Source organism: Leptonotus elevatus, chromosome 2 (assembly GCF_054856555.1).
Source record: "Leptonotus elevatus isolate MCC_2025b chromosome 2, RoL_Lele_1.0, whole genome shotgun sequence".
Classification (NCBI taxonomy): Eukaryota; Metazoa; Chordata; class Actinopteri; order Syngnathiformes; family Syngnathidae; genus Leptonotus; species Leptonotus elevatus.
In genome coordinates this window covers 26381782-26395801 of record NC_141240.1, presented here as the reverse complement: position 1 = coordinate 26395801, position 14020 = coordinate 26381782, and the positions used below count along the sequence as shown (strand labels likewise).

General features: G+C 38.9%; 1 protein-coding gene across 3 annotated transcripts in view; it reads left to right on the top strand.

Moving 5' to 3' along the window:
• The window catches only part of LOC147179389 (piezo-type mechanosensitive ion channel component 2), a 40417-nt gene that overhangs the window by 16830 nt on the left and 9567 nt on the right, over positions 1 to 14020 (top strand). For 2 of the 3 annotated variants that reach the window (XM_086069638.1, XM_086069640.1), the window contains 24 exons: positions 141 to 182; positions 538 to 570; positions 659 to 774; positions 990 to 1165; positions 1252 to 1428; positions 2467 to 2631; positions 2769 to 2969; positions 3055 to 3259; positions 4886 to 4987; positions 5532 to 5697; positions 6361 to 6604; positions 6848 to 6944; positions 8268 to 8427; positions 8627 to 8716; positions 9019 to 9107; positions 9268 to 9333; positions 9540 to 9649; positions 9727 to 9847; positions 10394 to 10468; positions 10542 to 10708; positions 10789 to 10988; positions 12458 to 12616; positions 12894 to 13193; positions 13282 to 13540. In XM_086069638.1, coding sequence (XP_085925764.1) covers positions 141 to 182; positions 538 to 570; positions 659 to 774; positions 990 to 1165; positions 1252 to 1428; positions 2467 to 2631; positions 2769 to 2969; positions 3055 to 3259; positions 4886 to 4987; positions 5532 to 5697; positions 6361 to 6604; positions 6848 to 6944; positions 8268 to 8427; positions 8627 to 8716; positions 9019 to 9107; positions 9268 to 9333; positions 9540 to 9649; positions 9727 to 9847; positions 10394 to 10468; positions 10542 to 10708; positions 10789 to 10988; positions 12458 to 12616; positions 12894 to 13193; positions 13282 to 13540 — 3520 coding nt within the window. The remainder of the gene's footprint in view (positions 1 to 140; positions 183 to 537; positions 571 to 658; positions 775 to 989; positions 1166 to 1251; positions 1429 to 2466; positions 2632 to 2768; positions 2970 to 3054; positions 3260 to 4885; positions 4988 to 5531; positions 5698 to 6360; positions 6605 to 6847; positions 6945 to 8267; positions 8428 to 8626; positions 8717 to 9018; positions 9108 to 9267; positions 9334 to 9539; positions 9650 to 9726; positions 9848 to 10393; positions 10469 to 10541; positions 10709 to 10788; positions 10989 to 12457; positions 12617 to 12893; positions 13194 to 13281; positions 13541 to 14020) is intronic. The other variant, XM_086069639.1, reaches the window with a different exon arrangement.

Genomic DNA, 14020 nt, shown 5'->3' with positions numbered 1-14020 from the left:
GATGCACAAGTTAATTATGCACCTTCTGCCATCTAATTTATTTTAGTGTCACTTCAGGGAAAGCATAATAAAGTACTTTAAAATATATATATATATATCAATTAAATGACCTTTTTTTTTTTTATCCATTCTTCACTTAGAGAAGAAGAACTCAGACATCCAATCAACATGATTTCTGACATGTAAGTCTTCATCCCTCCTTTCATGTTTTAAGGTCAAATTAAATCAGAATGGTCCTGGAAGTAAAAAAAAAAAAGTACTTGAATTTTCAATTTTACACTGAAGCAACAACAATGTAAATAGTCTTTATTCAGTTATATCTATTTAAAATGTATAGCTATTAAGATTAACTGTTATATTGGGCACTAGTAAGTGTTAAAATGCATGAATATTTAATTATATATATTTTTTATGATTAATTAGTACTTAATACATTTTTGTATTCTTTCTGTTACGTGGCTATTTAATGAAAATAAATCATGACTGATTTAATTATTTCTCTCTCTCTCTCTCTCTCTCTTTTTTTCTCTCTCCCAGTATTAAAGAAAACATTGAAAAGCTCAGGAAAAGGTAAGCATTTGAATACTGAAACTGAGACATATAATAAATAAGTAATATACTTGGTCTTCCCAAATTTGGGATTTTTTTCTTCTTCTAGACTTCAGAAGGAGAACATAAGCAGCGGGAGAAGTCAGGAGACTTTGGATATCATCGAACTGCAGATGACCTCAGATGGAGGTGATGAGGAGGGACAGGAGGAAACCAAGGGAGAAGGTAGCACCATTTTCTGGGCTCTGTGTGCTTCTTTTTCAAGATCTATATAAAGTTGAACGGATTATTAATCACGTTTTTATATGAGTAAGCTATTGATTGAAGGTATCGTGAAACAGGGTGCATGTCCTGCCATGGCTGCCTCACAGGTTTTGAATCTCACTTTAGACCTTCCTGTTTGCAGTTTGCAATGTTCTCCTTTTGCCTCTCCCTCCCAGACACTATGGCCAGCAGTTATGAGGACAAATGGGTTGTGATTGTGAACCGGGCCAGCCTGCTGCTCATTCAGGCTCTCTTAGGTCTCCAGAAACTTCAGGAGCTGAGCTGGAGACTAATGGAGCTCCATGGTTTCAAAGTAGTGTCTTCCGGCATCATCTGGGTGTCCTTGAAAGAGGTGGAGTTTAAAGTTGAATCTTCTAATCGGCCAGAATAAACAACTGCTTCACTGTTGGGATCTGTTTTCATCGTCCATCTTGACAGGTGTCTCTCATGAACTCGCTCTTCCTGGTTCTGTGGGTCTTTGCGATCCCCTTTCGGCGGTTACGGCCCACCGCATCCAGCGTGTCTGCCGTGTGGGCCTGCGTCATGGTGGTGTGCAAAATGTTTTACCAGCTGAAGGTCATCAAACCCCTTGGCTACTCCTCCAACTGCACAGCAGTGAGTGCCCCTGCTTTGAAGATGGGTGGAGACATAAACCTGATTAAATCAAATCAAGCATTTGTACACAACACCTTCATACACAAAGTCAATTTCACACAAGGAAATTAACAGATGAGTAAATTTGGTCAACATTTTCCTAGTTCAAGGGTCTGCAACCTGCGGCTCTCGAGCCACATGCGGCTCTTTGGTCCCTCTCCTGTGGCTCCCTGTGGATACCTATTTTTTGACATTGACATTTTCTAGATAATATATTCTTTATATGAATTAATTATATAGATTAAAAATGAATAATTAAATATTAAAAAATGTCAGCATCCAAATGTGTAAGTTGTCAGAAAGAGGGATGAAAGGTACAGTAGATGAAAAAGTTCTTAACTCATTCACTGCCATTGACGGCTATAAACGTCAAAATTTTTTTTTTAACTATTTCTAATTTTTTCCCACTTTTGCTAACAAGAGTATGAAAACCTATATTTTTTTTACATTTAGAACAGATATAAAATGTGTGATTAATCGTGAGTTAACTAGTAAAGTCATGCGATTAATTACAATAAAAAAATTTAATCGCCTCTTGCCCCTAATTTTTAATAATCTTTTTTTTAATGAATTTTGGGCAGTGAATTTAAAAATTACCTAAAATGTCCAAAAAGTGATAATAAAATGTCCAAAAAGGAAGAGGAAAAGCATAAAATTACCAAAAAAAAAAAAATTGCGAAAAATGTCAGCATAAACTGAATAAAAAGAACACGTTCAATCTTTAAATGTTTTGCAGCTCCAGACACATTTTTGCTTATCTATTTGGCTCTTTTGACAGGAAAGGTTGCTGCCCCCTGTCCTAGTTAAAAGCTTCACTAAAAAGAGAGGAAATAAGTTCCAATAAAGTCGACGTTAGTGAATAAACAAATTCATTAGCGGTATTTAAAAGATTTACTGCTTTACTGAAGCGATCAGCCACCTTTAGTCTATATGTAAAATACAAAACATTTTGAAAGAAAGAACAAATAACCTAACGTTTCCAACATACCAATATTTCAGAATATGGTCTCGTCCAACTTCTCGAGCCTGGATGTCGGAGTAGAAATGAGGGGGAACATGATGGAGCTGCTGAAGAGGTCCATCCTCTACATCGAGCCTGTGGATCCCGTCTACTGGTGTGGCGCCCTGCTCAAATGTGAAGGAAGAATCCTTCCCTGCCTCAGGGTACGACTACATGTGCCACAATAACATGATCATAAATTCCCTTTGTTTCTCAGTGTCACCCTATGTGTCCCAAAACAGTCCGGCCACGTACGATAGGCCGTTCATCCATCACGTCCTTGTATCTTGATCTGTGGTAGAATCATCTGATGGTGTTGGGTCTGCTGGCATTTGAGGCGACTGTCCATCGGCACCAGCTCTACTTCCGTCTCCATAACAACCTGAAGCCGCCGCCCTTCAGCATCCTCTTCCACGGGATCACCAGACAGCACCTGGATCACGGCATCCGGCCCTGCATGAAGTACTTTGTCAACTTCTTCTTCTACAAATTTGGCCTCGAGGTGTGCTTTCAGTTCAGTATTAAGCATTTGTCCTTTTCAAGTGGCTCCTTAACGTCTTCATCTTCCATATATTGTACTCTTTTAGATGAGTCTCATTGTGGCGGTTAATGTGATTGGTCAGAGAATGGATTTCTACGCCTTGCTTCACTCCGGCGCTTTGATGGCGGTTGTGTCACGGCGCCGCAGGAAGGCGATCGGGGAGGTGTGGCCTAAATACTGCTGCTTCACAGCTGGACTCATAGTACTGCAGTACTTACTCTGCATCGGCATCCCGCCTGCTTTTTGTGTTGGTATGGCTTCATTTCTAAAGAAAAGCAGACGTAAGAAACTGCACAGATAACAAAATATGTGTATCTGTATGGATGGTGATGGAATTTTTCCGATTCACGTCACATATTATTATATTCACTCAGTCATCTGTAGCATTCACTGCTGTTTCCTTGGCAACTTTGTTCCAAGGGTTCTAGGACAGGGGGAGGTGGCAAGTTGGACAAACTAACGGAAAGTCCAAAATCAAGATTGAATTGTTTTAAGACAAGATAAATTATCGTGAATTATGATTTATGAATCATGATTATTATTACTAACGTTTTTTTTTTGCCACATCTGAATAATGCAAAATCCTTTTTATCATCACAGCCATCCTTTTTCTATAGTGCTTGTCCTCATTAGCGTCATGAGTGAGGTATAGCCGAACCCAGTTTACCTTGAGCAAAAGGCAAACTACACTCTGAGCTGGTCACCAGTCACTCGCAGGGGACATATCTAGACACACTCACATTCACAGTTTCACACTGTCACTGAAGTGGGAATTGAACCCACACTCAAGTCAGGTCAGTGACACCCCTTTTACAGTATGTCATGTTATATTTGATATGTTATGTTTGATTTCTTATGAAGGAGTAGCAGCATAATGTCACCCTTTTAAAATAAGTGCCTAAGGCTTTCTTTTTTTTTTGCAGAGATTATTTTTTTCACCTAAATCATCTCCTCATGGTCCAAATGGTATTTTTTTTTGTGTTTCCTAAAAAATCTTTAAAGAAATTTACTTATTTTAAGAAGGCTTCAATATGTGCCTCCGATCCGGCTTGAAATCTATCTGTGGGGTTTGCATTGCAACCTAAAATTGATTAAAGATCTTATATGGCCTGTAGATTTAAATGTGACTGTGAATTGTGTGAATAGCTGGTCTAAATGGGTCTTTTGCTAGAAGTCAGATAGGTTCACCTGCAACCCTAATGTGCATGTACAATAAACTAAAATTGATTAATTATCATTTATAGGGCTGGGTATCCATTTTAATTTCCTCAGTTGATTCGATTTCGATTCACAAGAGTGCAGTTTGATTCGATTTTTTTCCTGATTCGATTCAATTCACTTCAATTCAATCCGAGATCGATTAATTATGGTTATCGCACATCAATTCTTCTTAAATGTCAAGTGCATGATAAAAACTCCACAAATACTAAATTCCAAAGTAAATTTTGCAGAGGAAGTAACTGGTCAAGTGATTTTGTTTATTAATGAAAGTTTTTATAATCAAGTGTTACACAAACATTGACATCAGCAAGGATGAGATGAAAATATTTCATAATCTAATTAAATAATTGTAAATATAAATTAAAAAGATTCTGAATTGTCTTAAAGTGTAATAGGTCTGGTCTTTCATCAATGTAAGAAAATACTTTTAAATTCATGTTAACAGTAAATTCCAAGAAAACAATAAGATACCAAAACAATTGTCCTTTAAAATTCTAATTTCTTAAGAATTTATGGGGAAAAGAGATATATAAAATAATGGATTAATGGTTTTATGAATCGATATTGGGCTTGAAAAGGAAAATCGATTTGATTATTAATTTTTTTAAAACCCAGCTCTAATAATTTATGTTAATTTAATTTGTATTCCCTTCTAGATTACCCCTGGAGGACTGCAGTTCAACCATTGAGCTCCAATGTCATCAAATGGTTTTATATGCCTGATTTTGCCATGAGTCCCAATCCCTTATTCATATTCTGTGAGTATATCGACCCCTCCGCAAAGTGAAAACAGTATTTGCGTAATTCAGCACACGCAAAGAGAGAGAGAGAGAGTCAAAGAAACATATCGCTGCTGTCGGGTCGAAACCTTGTAAATGGCAATTTGGCAAATTTTATAATTTTTCAAAAATCTATACTTTTGGTCAATCCATACTTGTGGGTGACATTTTTGCAAATTATTGGCCAATCTAAAGTGTTAAAAATGGCTTGTATTTGATGATGATATGTTAATAATTGAAAGAATAATTTTAAGTCTTGTAAGGTCTCCTGAAAAGTGACGATTTTGGAGGTACGATGTTTTAGCCCGTTGCCTGCAATATACATGCACTAAGTTAAAAAATATATATATATAAAAAAAAGTGTTTGCATGAAAAGTCTGTTCCGCTTTTTGTCTTAACCTTTAAAAAAAAAATCACAACAAACATATAAAAATAGTTTCAAAGTGTTTAAAAATAGAACTGGTGGAAGTGCTTGCTTCTTTTCAAATTAATTCATCTCTCCCGCTCTGGTTCGTCTGTGCAGACGACCATCTCTTGCTACTGTGCTCCTCCTTGCAGTGGCAGGTGTTTGAGGAGGAGAACCGGGCAGCGGTGCGACTGCTGGCTGGAGACAATGTGGAGATCAGCCGTAGTCTCGACCCCAGCTCCTGCAACCAGTTCATACCTGTCGACAACTTCCTTCACTGCAGGTCTCAAATAACAATAAAAGGAGTATTAGGGCCATGCTGGGAAAAAACAACATATGTCCCTCCAATACATGTCGCTATCCTAATCAAATTTTTTATTTTATTTTTATAACAAGAAGTCATATTATTACAAATATTATCGCTCATCAATACTCTGGACACCAGCTTGACCAGTGGACTCCAGGTTTATTGATAATTAGAAGGTGTTGAACCTACTGCCTTCGTGTTCAGTGAACTTTTGGAGGGCTAGAGAGTGAAACGACGATGCCACGGACAAGATGTATCTAGTCGTATGCAAAGCTCACAGGACGGATAGAAAGAAACGAGGCAACGTTCTAGCCACGGTACTACTTTCGGGATCTAATCATGTGACCAACTCAGACTCGCTCTTACAGGAAACGGCACACTTTACAAAATAAAAGAGTAGACTTAGAAACAATCACAGCATTTGAACAGGAAGTCTAATTATAGGTAAATTATCTGCCCACCGGAGGCAGGACAGGTATAGTCCTGTCAACTCTCATCATCTTCACTGTAGCACTCATTATAATTAGTCAAGCCTGTTGTTAACTTGATGTTTCCTTTTTGTGACATGTGCTGCCTACTGCTGATTGCGCAACCAGGTCAGACAAAAAAAAACTAAACAAAATTTCTCTCCATCCTCAGGTCTTACCTTGACATGGTGAAGGTGTTTGTGTTCAGCTACTTTTTTTGGCTGGTGCTGTGCCTCATCTTCATCACGGGCACCACTCGCATCAACATCTTCTGCATGGGTTACCTGGTGGCCTGCTTCTACTTCATGTTGTTTGGAAGCAGCGTGCTGATGCAGCCTGTCAAATACATCCTGCGGCTGTGGGACTGGCTCATTGGATACACCTGCTTTGTGATCGCCATGAAGAACCTCCTCTCTGTGAGTCCGACAACCTTGTCAGATGATAGCAAATAGCATTGTACTGACCAGAACTGGTTTTCTGTGCCGGCAAAAAGAGGAAGGCACAATGGTAATACAAATGCCCAAATACAAGGTGATTCAAAAAGGATAAGCCAATCTAGATGGTTTAGTATTGGATTTAAGGCATATCTCAATATTTGTGTCCATATTGCTGCGTTTCTGGATGTAATGTGTCATGGTTTCTTTCTTTTCTCTCTTCAGCTCGGTTCCTGTGCCTACTTGGGCAGCCTGTTGAAGAATGGCTGCTGGTTAATTCAGGCTTTCAGCATGTTCTGCACCATAAAAGGCTACGATGTCCGTGAGTGTTTGTGTTGCCGCTGATTGACCTTGATGTGTGTACATAATTAACTAATAATAATAAAATAATAATAATAATAATTGTCATGTTTATCAAATATTCTTATAAAACCGTTAAAACCACTGTGAACAATAAAACTAACAAAACAACTTCTTTTTTTTAACTAACTTAGATTTTTTTTTTAAGTGACATAAGGTCTAATGACTGACTTCCATATCAAGTTTCTATTTTTACTGCTACGTACATATGTGTGGCCTAAGCAGGGTTTTTCCTGGCTCAAATTGACGCAGAGGTGGTATCATCCTGACTGTGATGGGTTACTACAGATACCAGGTATCGGTATTGGTGCCAATACCAGTCTTATTTTAAGGTATCAGTACTCACGGCGGTGACCGATACCATTATCGGCGGCCGTTTCACGATCTGGGACAAGAAATTATAAATTATATGAATACAAAGTTGCCATTGACTTCATGCAATTTAATGAAAAAAAATAATCTGTCATTTATAGGAGGGGAATTTTATTTACTAGTGGTATCAGTAGCGGTGACTACTCAACAGTTGCGTATCAGTCGGGAAAAAAGCGGTATCAAACATCCCTAATCATGACCATGCGCCATGACGTGCATGTATTCTGTAAATTAAATTGACTCACTTTCATTTTTTACAGGCAACATATAATAATTCCATATTTCAATAATAAGAATAATAGTTTCAATAAGAATATGACTATTATCATGTTAAAGCATTCATTCATTATCAGTCACTCAGGCTGGAAGTTGCGAGGAAATAAAGTGGAGGTGGCCGCCTCTGAATTTTGTACACAGGAAAAACCCTGGAAAGGTTTGTCATTTTGTGGAAATGTCATTATCTATTTCCTTTAAGATTACTTTAATTGTGATTAAAAACAAAACATCCATCCATCCATCCATTTTCTTAACCGCTTACACATTTAATTGTATTATTACCGGTAACTGTTGGCAGTGGTTAGCACATCTGCTTCACAGTCGACTTGTCCAACATTAGAATTTCATCTGTTTTGTGGAGTTTGCAGGTTCTCTCCATGATTTCATTAGTTTTATCTGCCTAAAAACATTCATGTTAGGTTGATTGAAGACTCTAAATTGTATTGAATAGAAGGGTTATTTACATTATTTATGCCCTGCTAATTGCTGGCGACTCGTGTGCCTAGCCTCATGTCCAAAGTTAGCTGGGTCTAAACTCTCGCTCACACACAACCCTAAAAAGTGGTATAGAAAATGAGTGGATAGATGTCTAATATGTGTATAATATAATAATAAAACTATTCTTTATGTTCTTTAGCTGAGCCAGATGACGAATGTGAGCTGCCCGAGGGCGAGGCCGGCATCGTGTGGGATGCAATCTGTTTCACCGTCCTTTTAGCACAGAGGAGGGTCTTCCTCAGCTATTACTTCCTCTATGTGGTCGCTGACCTCAAGTCTGCCAAAATATTGGCTTCCAGGTCTGTGGAATCAGATTTGTCATAATGGATCAAGAATGTTTGGAACACAAATGCGGCATTTGGAATTTGTCTGCTCTTCATGGTTTATTTGTTTGTTTGTTTGTTTTTTATTTTCAGCATAGATTTAGTTTTTCTTTCCAACAACGAACAATCATTGATTTTATTTTCCAAACTCAAAATGTCTCTCTTGGTGTCCTAGGGGTGCTGAACTGTTTGAGGCTAAGGTCAAAAAGCAAGTTGCAGCCCGGCTAGAGATGGAGAAGAAATCTGTGGAGACATTGAAGAAACAGTAAGACACACAGTAGAATGCAAATAATGCATCCAGTTAGCCAAAGAAAACAGTGACTCTGCTCCCATTTGTCCTATAGAGTATATGGGCAAAATGAATTGGGACATCCCTCGATTAAGCCCATTAGTTAATTGATGCAGGGATAGACTAAAACCACATTACTAAATCTTAATTCTTCCTCTGACTAAGACATTTTAGATGGGAAACTCACGAATCCTTCATGTAGCTGTAATGGCCAGGTGTCCCAATACTTTTGTACTAAATGTTGGGAACCAACGTAAACGTTGCGCATCTACTTGTAGGATGGAGAAGATTAAATCCAAACAGAGGAATCGGCCGGCGCCAGCAGACAAAGCGGAGCTTCCGGCTGATCAGAAGTCAGAGAAACTGGGTAATTATGAGTATAATTGTTTTGGACACAAATCTGAGTCATATCCTTTCTGTCGAATGCTTGTCTTTCAGCATTCACACAAGAACTGAAATTGCATTCTACACTTGTATCTACTACTACAAATATGAATTAATGTGCACAGACTGATTTTTTTTTCCAGATGAAGAAGAGAAGGCCAAGATGGATGCAGGAAAATGGTGGAAGCCTTGGGTCTCACGGCCTGGAGGTACATGATGAAGCAACACCACATGACAAATAATAGAACAAAGGAAAGTAGATTACACACCTCTTTTAATGTCTTACTGATGGTTGCTTGTCTGTATGTACCATGTGATTGATTGGGATAAACTGGCCATATAGAAAATAGTAGACAGCTAATTGAGGGATTCTGCTCTCGATATTGTCAGTGTGACACTGCTCTATTTCACACAGTGGAAAACAACTGTGGCTACCACCTGTTTGAAAGTGACAGTGAGGAGGACGAAGAGGAGGATCCAGAGAAGAAAGAGGAGGAGCCCCCAAAGAAGAAATCTGCTTTTCAGGTTTGTTGAAGATAGAAGACACGAGAAAAAGACAAAACCAAAACCCGAAAATTAATGTCAAAAGTTCTTATTGTTAGCTGGCTTACAACGCCTGGGTCACCAGCTCCAAAGCAGCATTGAAGGATCTGAGCAGAGAGAAGAGGCGAATGAAGAAAGAGGAGAAGAAGAGAGCAAAGAGAGCGCTTCAGGCACAGCAGAGTGAGGAGGAGTTTGGACACAAAAATGGGAGGACTTCACTTGTTATTAACGCTAAACAGAATATTTTAAAGAAATTTGAGATAAAAAATACATTTCTAATTTTGAATTTATCCTTGAAACCTTGTGAAAAGTGGTGAGTGAAATATCGTTCTTGTGTGAAATTAGAAGGATTTAGAACTAAAAAGTAAATTTAGGGTTGCTAAATTGTTGGAACAGTTGGTAAAAGGAAAACACTGGAAAATTAACTGCAGTTAAGCGTGTTTAAAAAAAAACAGTAGGCCTACTATTAAGTTTCATATTAACAGTTTTTTTCTAACTGCAGTTACAGTATGGGAAAACAAACTTCATCAAAAGCTAGTCAAAGCAACAACAACAAAAAAGGAAAAAGAAAAAAGTAGTCCTATTTTGAGCCATGTTTTTGTGGCAACATAGCTGTGTAGCATTTTCAGTGTAAGGTGAATGGCCATGTGGAGTGCGCTGTCACAGGCCTCACATCCTTTTTGGAGTATTCCAATTTGGCCAAATGTGCAAAATCTTTTCTTTCAGGTATTGATGGAGTGGACTCAAGTGAAGATGAACTTGATGAAAGCACAGTGAAAGAGGATGGTGAAGAAGATAAAGGTAACAACAACATGATTGAGTTGACTGCATATGTGAACAGAGAAAGTGCCTAAAAAAACATTTTCTTTTCCAGAAAACATTTTACAGCGGCTCATCAACACTTTGAAATTTGGCATAGCGTTCCTGCAGTCACTTCTTGATGACCTGACTCAGGGTCTGAACTCGTTCTGCAAAGACAACCTGGACATCTCCAAAGTGCTGCTCTTTGAGAGATCATTACTTAGTCAGCAGCAGAAGAAGGTGAGAGGACACAAGATGATACGTGTACGACACACAGCACGCTGTTTCTGTTTTTTTTGTTTTTCTGTCTTACTCCGCAGGGCAAAGAGGTGAGCCAGCAAAGCGTGAAGCAGTATTATGAGAGCTGGTTGTCGCGTCAGAACACATTATCCTCACCCCAAGACCCAGAAGACTCTCTGCCTCCTTCATCACCACCAGCTGCTCTGCCCACCTCCCGCCATGCCTACGCCAAACTCAAGAGCCAGGCCTCCAAGATGTCCTGGGCTAGCAGTGTCTCAAGGTAGCGACACCAAAGCTATGAAGTGTACCACTAGTGTTATGTGAAAGAAACATGGAATTGCATACAAATAAAAATACAAAAACACAAAATATAATCAATCATAGAATGACTAATAACTATTGGCAAGAAAATGAAGGGGAGACATCAATTAACTTAAGGCTCTTAAGAAGTTTAGTATTTCCTTTAGAACAGTAAAATGCAACGAATCATACCAACCAGCGATGCTGATTGTAAAATGTAGTAGTGTGTGCAGATCGCTACAGACATGTTTTGCTAGTTGAAATTCAGTTAGCTTAGCGGGTGGAACAATGTTCACATAACTGTGCCGTATTTGAAATCTGATTGGTTAAAGTAGCAGTACCAGGGCTATTAGTTACTTAGTTACTTAGCATGTGCTGTACATGTCACAGTAAATTATGTCAAGTAAATTTTACTCTATTTAGAGTGGGACCAAATAGACTCAGTTTTAGAGGAATATTTACACTTAGGGAGAGAGTAAAATAAAGAATTGAAAAAAATAAAAAATAAAAGTCACTCAAGAATTGAGGAACAAACTCACAACCTTCAGCATGGGTCATGAGTTTGTTCCTCAACCCTTGAGTAGAATTTTCCCCCCACAATTATTTAAATATTACTCTAAAACTGAATCTATTAATTAAATTAAATTAAAGTACCACTGATTGTCACACCCACCTAAGTGGGGCAAAATTCGCTTTCCGCATTTGACCCATCCCCTGATGGAGCGGTGAGCAGCAGTTGGAGCCGTGCTCGGGAATCATTTGGTGATCTAACCCCCCAATTCCAACCCTTAATGCTGCGTGTCAAGCAGGGCGGCAATGGGTCCCATTTTTTGATGGTCTTTGGTATGACCCGGCTGGGGACTGAACCCACGACCTCCCAGTCTCAGGGCGGACACTAGGCCACTGAGCTATTTTGTCCCACTCTAAACAGAGTCAGATTTACTCAAAAGAGAGTCGAACTTTCTCTACAGAATTTACTGCGTAGAAGTGTGTCAGTCATTAAATAAGCAAGATAATTGTTGCCAGTGGAGTCATGCCAAGGTTGCCCAGCCAAGGTTAAATAGTGGAAAGAGTCAGTCTAAGGCCACTTAACAGTATTCAATGTTGAATATTTGTGTCATTAATTTAGTTGTGTTTACTCATGCTCTGAGTCTAAATTGTTGTTATTGTCTGCAAAATCAGTTTTATCAGGTTCATTGATGACACTAAATTGTCTTCAAAACACGTTAAGTTCATTAAATATGTGAAAATGACCATACCTACCTTAAATTAAAGATTTCAATGTTCACTTTTCATCTAACTGTAAGCTCTAAATTGTCTTAATGGCAACAACAAAGTTTGGTTCGTTAATGACCCAAAGTTTTATTTAATAATTCCACTTCTAGACCATTCTTGTGGTATAATATTGTTGTTTTACTTCACTTACACTGCCCCTTTGTGGCCCATCAGCTGCATGACAGAGGAGACCATGCTGGGCTCCCGGCAACCAACCCAGGAAGAACTAGATGAACCTCCAGTCACGGCGCCTGCCAACAATCTCAGAAAGAGACTCCTGAAATCTGCCAATGTTGAATGGACCTCTTACGAAGCGGATGAGCTCTCACCGAGGTGAAGCGGGAAGGCCTGCATGTGTGGTGTGCAACAAAAATTATATACAAAAAAATGGAATTGAGGAAATAAAGTAAATAAAAAAATAATAATAAAAAATGAATAATGGATGTATTGTTTTCTTAAATTTACAAATATGCTTATTGTTGTTTACTTGTCCTACCTCGTGATGGAGTTAACTGTTTCATTAACCCTTTAAATAAAATTCCTTACATTGCAAAAAGTAGATACCGTTTCTAGCCCAAATGAGATCTTAACTACCACAATTTTTTCTCAGCAGCTGTGAGGCAAGCCCCGTTGAAAAAGAAGAAGATGTGGAGGAAGATGAAGATGAAAAGTGGAGCGAACAAGAGGGGTCTGATGAACTGGAGCGACAACAAGATGAGGCAGTGGAGGGGGAGGAGCTACTTGATGAATCCCAGCAAATTGAGGAAGATGATTACCTACAGTACCCAGAATGCACCTCCCTTGGCTTCAGGGAGGAAATCCTAGAAATAAGTATGGATGGCTCTGAGTCACCAAGACCCTTAAGTCAGGAACGACGAAACCTCACTGCCAGCGAGTTGCTGCTCAACAAGTCAGTCTACTCATTATTAGCCAATCAGAAGCCAACGCTATTATTTCAAGTTGTTCATGTCTTCCCCTCCCTTCCGCTCCTCCCACAGAATGTTTGAGAATGACGAGATCTCAGAGTCCGACAAGTTTTTCCTGACGCTTCCGAGGCCTTTAAAGCTTATCTTTGCCCTCTATAACACCATTATGTCCAAGTCGGAGATGCTGTGCTACTTCGTCATCATCCTCAACCACATCGTGTCGGCGTCGCTCCTCTCCCTCATCCTGCCCATCCTCATCTTCATGTGGGCCATGCTGTCTGTGCCACGGCCAAGCAAACGCTTCTGGATGACTGCAATCATCTACACTGAGGTCTGTTTTAACAACATCAAGTAGATAAAAGCCAAGGGAACAATCGGGGTCAATCACAAACAAATTACAGAAATTCACACACCTGGCAATTCCATTCCACCTCGCGGCAATGGAAAAACTGCTACCCTTGTGTAGTTTATTTAACTCATTCACACCCAGACATTTTCACTGAAGCAACCCGCTTCGCTCCCAGCTGTTTTACTGGATTTTGACTGATTTTGCAAGGCCCACAGAATATTGTGTTCTATTGCTATAAAAACATAGAACCTACCAAAAGAAAAATTGGAATCTCTTTTTTTAATCAGGAAAAAAAAGTACATTTCTGTTTCAATTTTGCAGCAATTAGCATTAGAATATAGCTAAGTTTCATCATTATTCACAAATCTGCAACATGACCCTGGCTGATCTCTTATGCTCTGCTGCCACCTATTGGTCGTTTTTTTTGTGGTAACAACTACCATTGCTTTAAGCGACCTCTTC